Raw genomic sequence first — 16,126 nt, 5'->3', positions numbered from 1 at the left:
AGCTTTTTTACTCAGATATGCTTCTTAAATATGTACTTAGCTGGTCCCTAAGATCCTCTACTGATGGCCTCCTGGTCATCACAAAGATTTCAACAAAAATCCATGGGGAATCAGCGTTTAGCCACTGTGGCCCAACTTTATGAGACAGTTTGCCTAAGCATTTGAGGGACTCCACCTCTGTGGACATTTTTTAGGAAAATCAAGACATATCTTCTTAAGCCTGGCTTTTATTTAATCTTGCCTCATCATCTGTTGCCTCTGTTTTTGGTCTTTTGCACTATTTTATCTCATTTTCATTGGTTGGCATGAGAGCCACTATTTAGCCAGCAGCTGAGAGGCATAAGAGCGACCGCAGATTCACTGCCTGTAGAGACAACATTATTTTAACTTGGTGAATTAAGGACTTATCTCAACCAAACTAGAGTTGGTGATTGCTGGAACACAGAAAAACGTACAGAATAACTAACGAAATTAAGACTGTTTCAGTGAGTTTTGCTCCGTTTCTCTCAAGTTTGAATGAGGTGTGTGGCAATCAAGCAAACGTCAGTCTAAGTGTAGTGAAAGAAAGAAACTTGTACTGGTGTACGATTGTGTTTTTCTGTTTGACTCAATGCACCGCCACACAATTGTATGCCTCCACACGCCAATCAAGTTGCATTTAAAGTTTACATCCATGTTGATGGAAACATGGATGCTTCTCACACAGATATATACAATCAGTCACCTTGCCCCTTGACCACCGGATTCTAATAAGTTCATTCTTAAGTCCAAGTGGATGTTTGTTCCAAATTTGAGGAAACCAAATATTGCATTCACATATATGAGGCAGATGCAAGGTCATAGTGACCTTGACCTTTTAACACAAAATTACAATCAGCTTATTGTTGAGTCCAAGTTAATGCTTGTGCCAAATTTGAAGTAATTCCATCAATTCCATTCCATAATTCCATTCTTTCTACTCATTTTATTGCTATGCTTCAATTGCTGTACCTTCTTCTCCCATCCAAACTTCTTGGTATTGTTTCTGACAGGAAGAGACAGCCAGCCCTCCAACCTTGTTTCTGAGTGGGAAAAAAAACACAGAAAAAGTGTGTGTAAGGACACTCTACTGATAATCTTTTAGTATTTTCCAACTAGCTAAAACAGGGTAGCTGCCTTGATTCTGGTTTAAGCTGCTAGTATTTTTGCCAGTGAAATAAAGCCAATATCGTTCCACCTCCACCAGCTGTATATTTTCACTAATTGTTTCAGGTATTATCCAATTCTTTTTATAAACTATAACGGCCTTCAATGAATAGAAGTGCATTTTCAGGAAAAAACATTTGCACATACAAAATGCTGAGCTGTACAGCAGCAACAGTGATGTAGTGAAAATAAAAGATGACTCTGACTCTCAGCCACCAATATAAAAAATGCTTTCAGAATTACTTTGATTCATTTCCTTTAAAACCCAAATCCTCATCTAACTTGCCTTTTTATCCCCACTCACATTAGACCATTATCAATGGAATTAATGTAACTTAGAAATTACCCCCCATGTCAGTGTTTTGTGTGGCACAGAATAAGCAAAGTCTATATTTAATCAAATTTACTGACTTTTCCCCAAAATATTATGTCAAACCTCTGCGTAACACCCAGTTCCTGAATGACAAGAGCAATGGCTGCTGAGAAGAAAAACACAGATTGGACGCTCTGTTTAATTGCTGTGTGGGGTGAATTTGCACCCAAAAGGCTGTCAAATCTTTCATTTGTAATTGCCAACTCAGCCTCCATAAATCTTGGCTGGGAAAAAAAGGCAAAAAAAAAAAAGGTGTGGTGAAAACAAAAAACAGGACCAATGTTATAATATAATGGCTGAATATGGTTTGTTGTTAGTTATATTAACATATTTGGAGAAGGTTTACTAAGTGGTAGAGCTCTCACCTGTGTATGCATCATCAGCATCAAACTCCGGCCCACTGCAGACGCTGGCAGAGTCCATAGACTGAACACTGAGCGTCTGCAGGAGGTTCCTCAGCTGCTCGATGTCACTGTCCTTACTGTCCAGAGCCATCTGCAGCTCAATACGCATCTGGCTCTCATCTGCCAGTTGCTGCAAATTAAATGAAACATCACACGAAACAAAATGAAGTCAAAAATATTGAAAGAGGGGAAAAGATGCACCTGCTAATCCAGCCTACAGAAACAGTTGATAATCAAGAGGATTTGGTGAGACAGGGAAAACTATATTTAGGACATCAGAGACAAGAGAAGTTCACAGTCACTGTACAAAGTTAACTGTGATTGTTCTACTGACCGCCTGCATTTCGTTGATCTCTCTCTGGTATTTGATGATGCTGCTGTTGAGTTTTTCCTTCTCCGACCTCAGCTCCAACTGCAGCTTCCTGTTCTCCTTCTCCTTCCGCCGCATGTCCGTGTCGTTACCACGGCGACTGCCTCCGCCACGTACCTCCTTGCGGTTCATGATCTCTGCCAGCTTGTTGACAGCCTGTACACAGACATAAGTAACACAGATCATGCTTTAGCTTTTTTTTTTTTTACAGAGCTGTAGATCTGATGAGGTGCTTCTTGGAGAAATAGCCTAAACCCAAAATGTTTGTGGACCTCTTGAAAGTTTAGCTGTTCTAATTTTGAATCAAAACCTCTTAAGTTGTGTTTAAGTGTACTTAAGTGGCAAAAACGAAGCACATGCACGGTGTGATTAGTAGTGAAGTTTAAAGCAGACGTGCCTGAGTTTTCAGCGTCCTCTCTGACTGCAGCTGCTTCTCAAACGCCTGCTTCATTTGGTTGATCTGCTGCTCCCAATCCTTCGACTTTTCTGATTCTGATTTTTTTTAAAAAAGCCACACAGAAAAGATAAACATCAATCATGATAATATTTGGCTTATAATATAATTTGAAGTTGAAGTTTAAACTTCTTAGTTACCTTCTATTGCCTCCCTTAGTTTGTTGTTCAGCTCCTCCTTCTCATTGGCCAGGTTTGCAACATCACTGGTCAGGGTCCTGTTGGCTTCTTCCAGCTGCATGGGGCAGGAAATACAGTCAGATTCACTGTGTTACGGGTAATTCTGAGCAGTGTCTAAGCTGTCTACCGCTGCCACTTGTTGTCCAACTTGAACTCTAAAGCCTGTTACATTGTTGTCTTTAAACAGCTTGAGAATGCATTGGATTTACAAATCAGACCCTTTGAAATCATACATAGGGCTCGAAATACATTTTTCTGTGTGTATGCGCTTGTGCATATTACTTTAAGTTACATACACCTTTTTTTTTTTTTTTTTTAAATTTTATTATCTCCACTAGTTATTGTCAACAAATGTAACTGTAACACAGTGCGTCAACCACGGCTGAGTGTTGTTGTTGTTGTTTGCACAGTGTGTTGTGCTGCTCTGTTTTTTCATGTGCTGTCAGTTCCCTCTTTCAGCTCAGTAACATTATCAGTTATAAATGTGATTTTCAATGTGTGAGAAAATGGCGCTGTGTGCATAGACTGTAGCAAGAGAGTGTGTAAAGTGCATGAGTCTTAGGGACAGTGTATGAGTTGGCAGCTGTTCTAAGTTGCATTGGTGCATGTAAAGCTGACTTGCACGTGGCATTTCAAACCCTGATACAGATTTAGCATATGACTGTAAAGGCCACTCACCGAACTGATGGTGATGTCCTTCTCTGATAGCTCCTGACGATGGCGGGCCATCATCTCCTTCAGTTCCAGCTCCTTCATTATCTTCTCCTTCTCCAGGTCTGAGTACTGCTCTTCGGCGATGGAGCGCGCCAGCTGCTCTGAGTCAGCCTTTGTTAGTGTGATCTCAAGCTGAGCTGCCAATGAATCCCTGGAAAAAAATGTAAAAAACAAATTAAGGGCTGAAACTATTAATCACAAACCCAGAATATAAATGTCTTATTCAGAGATACAAATGAACTGACTGCTTCTTCCTTATTTTGTCTTGCTTTTCGCCATGTTTCGAAAAAGAACTGTCAAATGTGTCATTGATTTTTAAAGTGGATTAAAAGGAAAATATCACATATTCAAACAGCCAAAGCACCTCTCCTCCTGTAGCTCCTGCAGAGACTGCTGTGCATCTTTGTAGAGCTTGTTCCTCTCCTCACACTCCTCTTTTAGTTCACGAACCTGGGTCTTATACAGCGTCTGGAAAACACAGCAAATAGGTCAAAAGCACCTCGCAGTAAGAGGTAAAACATTAACATACAGTGGGATGCTCATCTTTGCCTCCATGCAACTTATGAATTCAGCAGCCTGCTGCTGTGCATGTCCACTGGAAATACAGAGAAGTCAAAAAGTCCCACAAAGGGAAATAGTTTCCTAAGTAGTAATGAATATGTACAAACCAAATAACTGAAACTACAATAAAGGGAAACATATCATTTGAGTTCTATTATATTACTCCACACAGTTCAAGTAATGTTTATCTTATTATAGAAATACATGAAAAATGATCGTCTATTTAATACAGACAAAACCTGTGTTAGCTACTGAATTAAAAAAGTATTGTTGTTGTGATGGCATATTACAGCCCACACACACAGCAGGCAAGATCCAGAACCATAATGTGTTACGCTTAGTCATTTTCCATCCACATATGTAATTACAGAGCAGCGTAAAGACTTACAGAGAAGTACTGCTCAGCTTCCAACTGGTCCTGTAATTCCTTCAGTTGCCCATCTGTGTCCTGTCTTTCTCTACAGTCAAAATTAAAACATCCTGTTACTCATCATCCTCTTTGTGTCAAAATGTCAAGCCATGAGTATGAATGCTAGAAAGGTTTTTTTTTATTAATCGTTAACGGACTTGCGCAGCTCCTGGTTCTGTTTCTCCAGGCTACGTTTGATGTCCAGCAGATGATTTGTTTCCTGCTTGAGTTGCTTCTCGGAGGTTCGCAGAGAATTGAGCTGCTGGTTCTGGGCCTTCAGATCGTTCTGAGTCAGGTTACGTTTCTGGGTCTCCTGCTCGATCTTCAGCGTCAGGTTCTTCACCTGAAAGAATGACACAAATATGGCACAATTTATTGATTAGAATTAGGGCTGGGCGATACAGCTGATGGATAATATCTCAAGATTTCTACACAATAAGTATCACAATATTTTCAGATTTTCTGTAGAATTGCAAAACTGTAGAATCTATTGCACGTGTGTCCGTGCTGGAGAAGGGATGCCTCTTCAGTTGCAAGCCCTCTGAGTAAAATTGTGATTTGTGATATTGTGCTTCCTAAATAAAACTGAGTTGAAACTAATCTAGATTTAGAGGGAACACAGCTCATATATGACATTTGAGAGCGCTTTAATTTTAATACCTGATGTTGTCTGAGTGCCACTCTGAGTTGGTCTGCGTTCATTTTAACCTGAAATTGGTCTCTGGAAATGTTTTCCTTGTTGATATGTTTGATTAACTATTCACACTACTGGAATTGAATTTTTCACTGAAATAAAATTTGCAGGCTGTAGTTTTTTTTTAAAATATCATTATTTAATGTATTCGTTTAGTTTGATTTAATTATGTTTTTTTCATTATTGACAGAATAACTGACATATTGAATGAAAGGGAAATTGGCAATAACATTCAACAGAAGGTTGCTTTTATTTTGGAGTAAGTTCTTACACGTTCTTACCGTAATGCCAAGAATATACACATATATACACAAATATACACACACCGCAAAACACCGTGAGGGCGAGTTTTCTTTCTTTTTCAAAGTGGAGGCTGGCTTGACTGCAGTGTTGTGAGTGATGTACCAGATTAGCGGTGCTGCTACATTTAGCAGCAACCGTTTTGTGGCATATTATGCAGAGGATAGTCTTTTCCGCATCTGCCCTCCCCAAACCGAACCACCACCAGATGAAGACACACTCTGGGATCCTCCTAGATTTTGAATTGACGTGAACTGAAATATGGATTGACATTTAACTGGTGGATGGGGTTGATCAGTTTTGGGTGTCTGAGTGTGAGAGCGATTCACCTGCACGTAAACACAGGCTGCTTTTAAATCATTAATAAATTACTAGAATGCATAAAGAGTATTCTCATATGACAACATGGTCATGCGCCACATCGCATGTAAAAATGATACTCAGGTATATCAGATCTATTTGATATATCCCTGAACCTATTTGCTATTGTAATTGTTTTCTCTTTATTTACTGTTTTTGTTTCAACCGAATCACAGTTATTTCTCTGCATCTCCAACACACTGTTACATAAGCTATAAGATTTGTTTCCGTAGGTGGCTATTAATATGTAAACATACACCTCGCCGTTCCCCCACAGAGAGTAAACACTCACCTCCTCAGTCAGTCGATCCTTGTGTCTACGCAGCTCATCTAGTTTCTGCAGAGCTTGTTTATAGTCACAGTCCATCATGCTGCTGTGCTTCTCCAGATCCAGGATTCGGTTCTCCAGCCGAAGTTTGGCTGCTCGCTCCTCCGCCAGCTTCTGCTCCATCTCTGTGTGTGAGTTGTTTAATTGTATTTGCATGTTACAGCCATGTTCTTAAACAGTGACAAGTATGCAAAACTGTAAAACTAATAACAATGTATTAAATGCTGATGGCAACGTCCACTGGTGCCAAATTATTTCACAAAGTTCAAATCTTGAAACATTTAATGTGTGACGATAGGAACTAGGATGAGCAGGCAGGTGAAGTAAACAAAGGAGGTATGTGGGAAATGAGTCTGACAGAAAAGCTTAGTGACCTCACCCTTCATGGACTCTGACTTGGCGCCCTCGATGGTAACTTTGATCTTGCTCTTGTCAGCCAGCAGCGCCTTGGTGGCCTTATGCGAGGCCTCCTCCTGCTCCAGCTCCTGCTGCAGCACCTTCAGCTTGTAGGTCAAATCAATCTCCTTGTTACTCTTCTCCTGTGCAAAAAAAAAAAACAAAAGATAAACACAATGAAACCCTGAGAGCAAAACCTAGCTACCAACCACACACACAATAACATAACAGTTTGATGCTAAATGCTGCACTCTCTCAACTTCAGACTTCCTGCAGCAGAATACAGCTCTGAGGAGGCACACTTAATCAACATAATCTGAAATCATTATCAACGAATTAAAGCGCTGAGTGAAACTAACCATCCGTATAGTCAATCTTCTTCTCTAAAGTCCTTAAAGCTTCATGATCAATATGCCCTTTGAATTATTTCATCAAGCAAATTGACCTCACCAGTTGATCTGTGTAAGTACTTGGAAATAAACAATTTTATAAAGATTGAGGCCATTAAGTTACCTGTAATCAGAAACTTATTTGTAATAGTCAGTTGTGCTATTATCTGTTGTATAATAATCTGTCTTTAAACCTGTCATACTGGCCGCCTCTTAGAACAGTTAGTAGATTATTTATCTGTCCTCTGTTGCGTTGCTCCCACTGCAGAAAAACTATGTCATGTAAGTGTTTAACATTGACACTGGTTAACTCATACACATTATGTTGATTTCAATGTTGCAGTTCAAGATATCTGAAATAAACCCCAGGTATTCATATGACAACAGAGCTTCTCAATACCAAATACTGAGGAAGGTTGTAAATACTAAAAGGTTAGTATTAGTATTTGAAATGTATGTTCCAGCGTTTCACTTGACTTCTTGGGCAAGTGGGACAGAAGTCTCTTTGCAGTAGTCAATTTCTACTTGCCTATATAATAGCCATTATCATGTTTTATTTATTAGTGGTTATCAAATAATAATAATAATAATCAAATAAGTTAAGTTAATTGTCATGAAAAACATACATCCTCCAACACCACCTAGCTAAAATCCTGTTTCCAGTAAAATTTAAATGCTTGTTATCACCTCAGCTCATAAACTTTTACCTGCTGATGCCAAACCAGTACTGCTTGCGCATGTGCAACTCTTAACAGAGATGAGAGGGAAGCAGTATGGCTCACTCCTGAGCACCTTCCATCATCAGCACCAGGAAAAAACAATTTTTTCAATTCTTTTCACCACTTACCAGATCAAGCAAGTAGGTTGTTAGATTTACTACGTAGATGTGGCGTTTTACTTGCACCAGGAAATCAGGCAATCCTTATTGTTAAACCCTGTGCTCATAAAGAACATAGTTCATAGAGGTTTAAAAGAAAAAAAGTCATCTTGAGTCTGATTTCCTGGTTTACCTTCTCCAAATCGGTGTGTTTTTCTTGAAGCTGTCTCTTCTCAGTCTCAGTTTTGGACAGAGTCTGTCTCTGCTGACGTGCCTCCTCCTCCAGGCCAGAGATTCGTCCTGCAAGAAAAAACAGAGAGATTCCTCAAAGAAGAAGCATGTTTCAAAGGGAATATAAAACTACCCCCAAAATATGTTCATAACATACAACATACTGTGTATGCTTTGAAGGTGGCTGCCAGGCTGACAACCAGGTATCAGCCTTTGGCTGCCAAAAGCCAGAATATAGGTACCATTTTTAATCACCTTATATTTTAAGTAAATAAGGAACTATGCAGTTACACGTCAGCTTAATACCAAAAATGTGACATAAAAGAAAGTTTAAAAGCTTTACTTCACTGAAGCTTCTGTCGAAAGCTACAGAAATTAAATATGCTGTCACACTTCATTTCATGGAGAGTTATCTACAGATTACGTGAACAATATCATAACACACAACAAAATTCCATGACTTAACCAAAACTTTCAATAATTTTTACTAATTCAATTACTTTTCCAGGTTTTCCATGACTGAGGGAACCCTGCCACTTTTATTTGTTTAAAGGTGGTTGCATATGAGCCAGCCGAGGGCCAATTGTTTGCCAGTTGCTCAAAATGGTTGCCAGCTGTAGCTTGGCAGCTGCTACTGTTAAGCCAAACACAAACCAGCAAGATTAAATGCATACATTGATCTGTGGCCAGCAAGACTGGAACAGTAATGGGTGTTGCTTTTTATCAGCAACACCATGTGCCACAATTTGTTAATATGCATAAACACAACACCATGCTTAAAGAAAGGAATCAGCAGAAAGCAATATTTTACTTATGAATATTTAAGTGAATGCTATTCCTCAAATATCCCAGTTAACTGGAGAAAATACTGCAGATTCATTCATGTTGTGCTACACTGATTAATTTGTAAGCGCACATGTGGTCACTGCATGTCAAAAAAGCCATAAAGGAAGTAAGCTGACACGTTCATATGTTGATACAAATAGAGAGACTGAGCAGAAAGCTGGGTGTGTGAACTGCGCTGTGTTTGCTCAGAGTATGACCTCACCTCAATTAGCGCAATCAGATATAAGCTTTTATATGACGGTTTAAAACAGCCTGAGTTCTGCCTCAATCAGATTAAGGTTAAATTATCAGCCCTGATGTTAACAAAGTGCCTTGTACAGTTAGACAAACGCAGTTTGCTGCTGCTGCACACTGACCGGCTGCTAAGTTGACACTGGCTGTTGTTTTATTCAAGGACAGAGAGAGGTGAGATTATTTTCTTACTTTCAATACTGAGATTTGTTCAACCAGTGTGACAAACAGGGCTTAAGCCTTGTATCTCTAAATATCAGATGTATTTGTTCTTGTTTGGATCAAGGCCACTGTGGCTCTGCAAAGCACCTCCAGACAAAGCTGCCCTGATAAAAACTCTTGCAAATACATTCAAATCAACCTCTCTCACACACACAAACACAGATAGTGAACGTGTTGTTTGCTTAATGGATTCTGACTACAATCATGTTGCACTGCAAACTCCTTATTAATGCCTGAAAATCCTCTTTGCTGCTCTCTATATGGGAGTGTCGCATTACTCTTGCCTGCCTTGCTGCCCCGGTAAATCTGCCATGTAAGCTGCTGGGCAGACACAAGTGGCTGAAATACCACATTTTTATCCAAGGCGTGTAATTGGATTTCCGACTCATAAAAATACAGGTTACTACTGGCTATCAGTAACTCCTTAAGGTAGACCAAAATTGCATTTCACTCACTACTATCACACCACATTGTTTATAAATAGATCTACACAAAACTAAACTTAGTCCAATCTTAAATTGTTTACAATGTGTGTGTGTTACCCACCCATCAGGTCGCTGATGGTCTCCGAGCCCTGGCTGTGCTCCCTCCTTTCCGCCTCCAGCGTGGCTTGCAGGCCGATACACTCCTTCTCCAGGCTCAGCTTGCTACGCTCCAGCAGGCAGCATTTGTCCTGCAGCTCGCGCACATTGGCCTCGAGCTGCTGCAGCTGCTTGCTGTTCTCCGTCTGGGCTTTGCGGAGCCTCGTCGCCGCCTCTGACTCGGCCCGCAGCAACGTGTTGGCTTCTTCCAGCTGATGGAGACAACAGCAGAAAAGTTTCAGAACTTTCATTTGGTTATTTATCTCTTTTCTTATTTATTAACTGTTACAGTATTTCCTCCTGCGTCTAGTTACATATAAACTTAATATCTGAATACACTATTTTGAAAAAAAGACATACAGGCTTAGTGTTGTTTATAATACACAATTTAGTTTTCTCGACTTAGAGACATTTCATCACCTTAGAATTATAAGGTTACATCTGACATGTTTGTCAAAACTGAGTTAATCATATATTCTTTTTCTGTGACAATTTATTAACATTATGTGAGGTGAGGTTTTGTTGTTGTTTTTTTAAGGTTTTGACTTTTTTATTTTGGAAACATAGAGGTTCAGATAGAACAGATAGAACCTTACATTTTTTTAGGTGGCGATATTCCTAAAATATATTTCTGTCCATATCAAGGCTTTAATTAAATCTCCCAAGGAGGTCATGTTTTCAGTTTGGTTCGGTTTGTTTGTTTGTTGGTTTATCAGCATGATTACAGAAAAACTACAGGCCTGATTTGCATGAAACTAAAAAAGGTGTAGTGTGGACCGAGGAAGAATGTATTAAATTTTGGAGAGGATCCAAATTACAGGGGAAATACAAAAATAATTTTTCAAGTTCGTTAACTTGCAAAATAGGGCATTTGGTCTTGTTGGAATAAATTAAATATATCTTAAAATCCAGTAGATGGTATTAAAGATCAATAGTGACAAAAAATTACATGGCCATTGTAGAAATACAGTAAGTTTTTGTTTTGATTCTATTTCACAATCCTCATTCGCAGGTTACAATAATGCTCTGGGGCAGCCTAAACAAGTAGATGCTCAAACTTTATACAGAAGGCAGTCATTATGGAGCACTTGTTCTCATAGTTTTAAAATATATCTTTACATACAGTGCAAAGTGTTGCGCTTGCAGATTTGCATATAATTGTAAACTGGACTGTTGGCCTCGGCAGAAATCTGCACTCTCCGACAGCTCTTCTGGTTCCATAGTGCCCCCTTTGTTTTGAGAACTATAGTGTACTGCAACACAGTGGTTGTAATTTCACAACTTTTGATAATACGTAAAATGAATTTAACCTCTCAGTTTTATAATATTTGACATTTGTTAATACATTGGATGACGGTGGCTTATAACAGTCATTAGCTTTTCTTATCGGTTGAGCAGATGGTTTTTCAGACATTACACTTCAGTGGCCACAGACGAGATGTAACGCTCAGTGACCGACCTGTTTCTGCAGGTGAATGTTCTTCTCATTTGAAATGTGGGAATTCTGGTTTCTCCTCTTCATGTCATCCAGCTGGTCTCGAAGGCTGTTGACTGCAAGGACACAGACCAATGTTTCATGGTGAATTTCAAAATACTTGACAACAATACTCAAGTATTAATCCTTTTTTACTCACTGAAGAATTTGGGTGTCACAGAACAGAGCAACAGTTACGTAAAAATGTGATGAGTACTATTGTGCAAATTATACAACATGCACAAAGCAAGGCAAGAGAACAGGCCTACAGACTTGTGTTTCCACACTGCTTAAAAAGTCTGTTTGACCAGGTGATGGCAGTAATGTCCACATTATATCAGTCTGTCTGTAAACTTTCCATCAAAACTCCTCAAGAGATTTAGTAAATGCATACAGGAAGCTGTCAAACATAAGATTTTATTGGATTCCATAACTGCATTAAACAAACAAACTCTATGAAAACTTGACACCAAAAAGAATTAGTGCCACTGTGTGTGTTGACTTGATAGCTTTTGAAAATTGTGATAGCACATACTTGCTATTTCTTAAATAAACTTATTGCAAGTAAAAGGGAATTTAAATAAATATTATGTCATAAAATTCTCATACTCATTTGAAAATAACTGCAAGAATGGCTGTTCTTGGCTTCCTAGTTTAAAACATTTAAATCAATAAAATATTGATTGAATTTATCATTCTGTTCTCCCCTCCGTTATATTTAAGTCCTTTTCAAGGACCAAGTCAAAAAATGTCAGATTTTCAAGGTATTCTTGGACTTATATTTCTGAATGTCAAATTCAAGCTCTTCTAGCACCTGAAGCCCCTTTTATGAACTTTGAACAAATTAAATGAAATAAGTAAAAAATATAATAGTTGTCAACTGTTAAATAGATTGCCAACTAATTTAATAATAGCTTAATTGGTTTTGAGTAGTTTTTTAAAGAGAAAAAAGTCAAAATTCTCTGATTTCATCATCTTGAATGTATATATTTTCTGGCTTCTTTACTTCTCTATAACAGTAAACTGAATATCTTTGGGTTGTGGATAAAACGAGACATTTGAGGACGTCATCATGGGCTTTTGGAAATAAAGATCGACAACTTTTTTTTTTACCATTTTCTACCATTTTACAGACCAAACGACTGATCAATTAATCAAGAAAATAATGGACAGATTAATTAACAAAAATGTAACTAAAATAATCATTAGTTACAGCCCTAATATCTAATATGTGTGTGATAAAATGTATACGTGTCTCATGTCACCTTCGTTCTCCAGGCAGCGCTTCCTGTCGGCCTCGCTCTCGGCCTTGCGGAGGCTCTCCAGGCTCTTGTGCTGCAGCAGCGCTTTCTCTCTCTCCAGCTGCCTCAGACTCGACTCCAGATTCTTTCTGCTGCTCACCTAAAAACCAATCATTAAATACTTTGTTCAACATCTCCTATAGGGCTGGTTTCACGGGGCTGCGATTCTATAACTCGCTTTATGAGAAATGATTCCTGAGAATTCAATCGGGGCTCGACACAAATCCGATCCCAATAGACGTTTAATGCAGCTATTAGAATTCGGCTAACGGCGACACATTGGCATTCAACCGAAACATGGTCAAGTGAAAAGTGAGAAATTATTATTCTGACTTGAATAGTTTTTGAAAAAGGCCATAAAAAAGGGTGAAAAAGATGGAACTAGAGTGAGCCCAGAGGGGGAAACCGGGTCATTGCACCAGCAAATATTAAAAGTAGGACAGAGCCAAAAATATGCAAGTGATCTCCAACACTAACAGGTGTCTGACTGTGTTTTCACTGTTGTTTCAGGGAGATTAGCTTACCTCTTCCTCAAGTTCTTTGGAGATTTTGTCTAGACGGCTTGTGGCAGCTCTGCAAAAAGAAAACAGGACAATGTTTGCACGAGTTGTAACGGTGATGATCAAGCTACTGTTGTTAAGTCATATTTGCACAGCTCCTGTACCTGTGTTTGTGCTCTAGATCACTTTTGGCCTGCTTCTCGTTATTCAGCTGAATCTCCAGCTGACGTAGTTTCTTCTGTTGTGCTGCTGACTGTGGAGAGAAAACAACCAATCAAACATGTCCCAGTGACGAATCAAAATGCTCAAGTTTAGTGACCCTTACTGCATGTCATCCATCTTTCCTGTGACTCTACTGTGTCATGCAATGAAGCAATTAACACAACTGACACTCTCAGGACTGTGTGACTGTAAATCTGCATCAACTCAAAGTTTTGGCAACGTGGGGGCAACATAACAAGCTGTAAACACAACATTGATATATCATCACTTTTTAAGTTGATACAGAGTACTTGTTCTTGAATAATTATTTATTTAAAATAAGATACTGAATATAAGTCCAATATTCCTTTTAGGTCTGTTTTGGTCTCCACTAACTCCTGAGTGAAACTTTTGTCTCTTTAGTTGCTAAATATTTCAATATGGTCACCAGGTTGTTGTTGTTGATGTAACCACTGATGAGAGCTGTGGGAGTTATCTGAAAGACTTAATTTGCGGACTGTAAACCAAAAGAAAGATGCTGAGACACTGTGCAGCTGAGAAGACAACCAGAAATGGGATCGAATTCTTTGGGTGTTTGCCACTACGACTGACCCCTTCACATGTAACTGTACTTCTGTTTTGACTTGAACAATAAAGATACGCTCTTCCAAACATCCCATAATAAAAAGGATTCTAGACATGACAAAAGAAAACTACTATGGGAGCAATGTGTAGGATTAAGTGGCATCTGTCAGGGAGGACTGCAGATCCCAACTAGCTGAAACTTCTACTGGTTAGAATTCCTTCAATATTTATTGTTCAGGTAGTTTTTACCAGAAGCCAAATTATCTGCAGAGGTCTTTTCCTCTCCAAAACAAACAGACTAGGTTTTCTCCAAAACAAATAGAGCAAATGAGTAAAACCTGTAAAAATTATAAATGAAGCAGTTTCACTTTCCGACGCTGCCCGTTGAAGAGAGGCTGCTAACTATGCTAAAATGCAAAATGGCCCAATCTAGAGCCAGTGTTTGGTTTGTCTGTTCTGGGCTACTGTAGAAACATGGCAGTGCATCACTGTGATCTCCATAGACGACGACCCGCTTCCTATGTAGACATAAACAGATTGTTCCAAGGTACCAAAAACAAAATGATTCTTATCTTCAGGTGATTTTACACCAAGGTAAACATACTATTATATTCATTATATCCAATTTCTGCCAATACATCCCCCTAAATCATACAAACTGGAGCTTTAACCCACAAAATAACTATAATGTTTTTTTTGCACTTACTTATTGCTGATTTTTTGCAGAGCTCAGAGCTTTAAGAAAGAATATAAATGTTAAAGACCCCATACCTCATACTATTAACAAAGCCAGTTATCCAGTGGCAGTGTATCAACAGGGAGTGTTAAATTGGGCCTTTGTTGTCTTCCTCCAAGTTGATTGATTAGGCGGCTCAATTAGGACTAAAGTCAATAAGAGATTAGCTTTTAGGTCAGCCACTTACACTAATAGCTGCTTAAGTATTTCTGTGTGACTAAGAACATTGAAATTCCAACAAAGTCCACATAAATCATGGGATCAGAGAAATAAATCCTTTTCTGAGTCATTTCCATCATAATCCTTAACATCTTACAGTGTGAAGCTGGATTGATCACAATGTCAACAGGCCTGTGTGCTCATGTAAAATTACGACTGACTTATTCATTTCTTGTGACGTGTTGGGTGGACAGTAATAGTGGAGTTACTCAAGGTGCAGTTGTTTGTGCAGAAGTGAAAGAACCCACCTCTCCTTTTAAATTATCGTGAGCCACTGAGGTATTGTTGGAAGCATTTAGTAACCTGAAGAGAGGAAACGGACAAAATCAACACAAAGTTGAGATCACAGCCAAGAACAAATCTCTCTGAGTGCTGAAATTATAAGATACAGCTAGAAAAACAGATGACTTACTGGTCTTCTTTGAAATAAGTAAATCCAACAAAGGGTAACTGGTTTCCAACAAAGGCCTTAGGTGTGGGGAAAGTTTCTACATCGCCTTTGTCATCTTCAATCTCATCAAAGTTACTGGTGTCTATGTCACTGCTCAGCTCTGGGACCACAGGGGCAACCGCTGAGGAAGGAGTAAGAGGGAGAGAAAGGAAAAAGGTGTGAATTGCTGGAAAAAGGAAGTGCTGTGTAAACAAAACTTTGGGTTTCAGTCTAATAAATCATTCTGTCTTGTACTCTGATCCTGCTGCAGTTCTAAACAACTCTACTTCTGAGTTTGAGTTGCGTAAAAGGTGCATTTGATATGCCCAGGTGAAGCTGCTTGTTGAACTGTAGAGATACTAACTGTCTCTGATGGTGTCGAATGTCCACTGGTCGTTCTTGAAGAAAGGATGCCGCTTGATTTCCTCAACGCCGTTTCTGCCCAATCGCACCTCCCTCAAAACAAAGAGCGTGAATGAGTTGTGGAGCAATGACTAAATGCTTACTTTATCTTAGTTCAAGAGGCAAACATGACCTATTGATACATATTCTTCTGTGAGAGTCATTAGAAGTGAAAACAGGAAAGGGATAGTTTGCATTTTTTCAAGTAGTATGTGGTTGTTGTCCATAGTCAGT

The 16,126-nt window shown here is 39.0% G+C and overlaps 1 protein-coding gene across 6 annotated transcripts in view; it reads right to left on the bottom strand.

Annotated features, from left to right (window-relative positions):
* rock2a (rho-associated, coiled-coil containing protein kinase 2a) overlaps positions 1–16,126 on the bottom strand; it is a 47,188-nt gene that overhangs the window by 6,385 nt on the left and 24,677 nt on the right. For all 6 annotated transcript variants that reach the window (XR_015778599.1, XR_015778600.1, XM_088087145.1 and 3 more), the window contains exons 8-27: positions 15,855–15,946; positions 15,473–15,632; positions 15,309–15,363; positions 13,484–13,572; positions 13,344–13,392; positions 12,784–12,919; positions 11,504–11,595; positions 10,010–10,256; positions 8,127–8,233; positions 6,711–6,870; positions 6,296–6,456; positions 4,808–4,992; positions 4,629–4,698; positions 4,044–4,147; positions 3,644–3,830; positions 2,927–3,020; positions 2,730–2,824; positions 2,297–2,488; positions 1,924–2,092; positions 991–1,061 (exon numbers count right to left, since the gene is read on the bottom strand). Coding sequence is in view for 4 of the 6 variants with exons in the window: in XM_088087145.1 (XP_087943271.1) it covers positions 991–1,061; positions 1,924–2,092; positions 2,297–2,488; positions 2,730–2,824; positions 2,927–3,020; positions 3,644–3,830; positions 4,044–4,147; positions 4,629–4,698; positions 4,808–4,992; positions 6,296–6,456; positions 6,711–6,870; positions 8,127–8,233; positions 10,010–10,256; positions 11,504–11,595; positions 12,784–12,919; positions 13,344–13,392; positions 13,484–13,572; positions 15,309–15,363; positions 15,473–15,632; positions 15,855–15,946 (2,515 nt within the window). In the remaining 2 variants the exon portion in view is untranslated. The remainder of the gene's footprint in view (positions 1–990; positions 1,062–1,923; positions 2,093–2,296; positions 2,489–2,729; positions 2,825–2,926; positions 3,021–3,643; positions 3,831–4,043; positions 4,148–4,628; positions 4,699–4,807; positions 4,993–6,295; positions 6,457–6,710; positions 6,871–8,126; positions 8,234–10,009; positions 10,257–11,503; positions 11,596–12,783; positions 12,920–13,343; positions 13,393–13,483; positions 13,573–15,308; positions 15,364–15,472; positions 15,633–15,854; positions 15,947–16,126) is intronic.

The sequence above is a fragment of the Plectropomus leopardus genome, chromosome 14 (assembly GCF_026936395.1).
Source record: "Plectropomus leopardus strain MGB_pleo_1.0 chromosome 14, ASM2693639v1, whole genome shotgun sequence".
Lineage (NCBI taxonomy): Eukaryota > Metazoa > Chordata > Actinopteri > Perciformes > Serranidae > Plectropomus > Plectropomus leopardus.
This window is presented reverse-complemented; position numbering and strand designations above follow the sequence as displayed.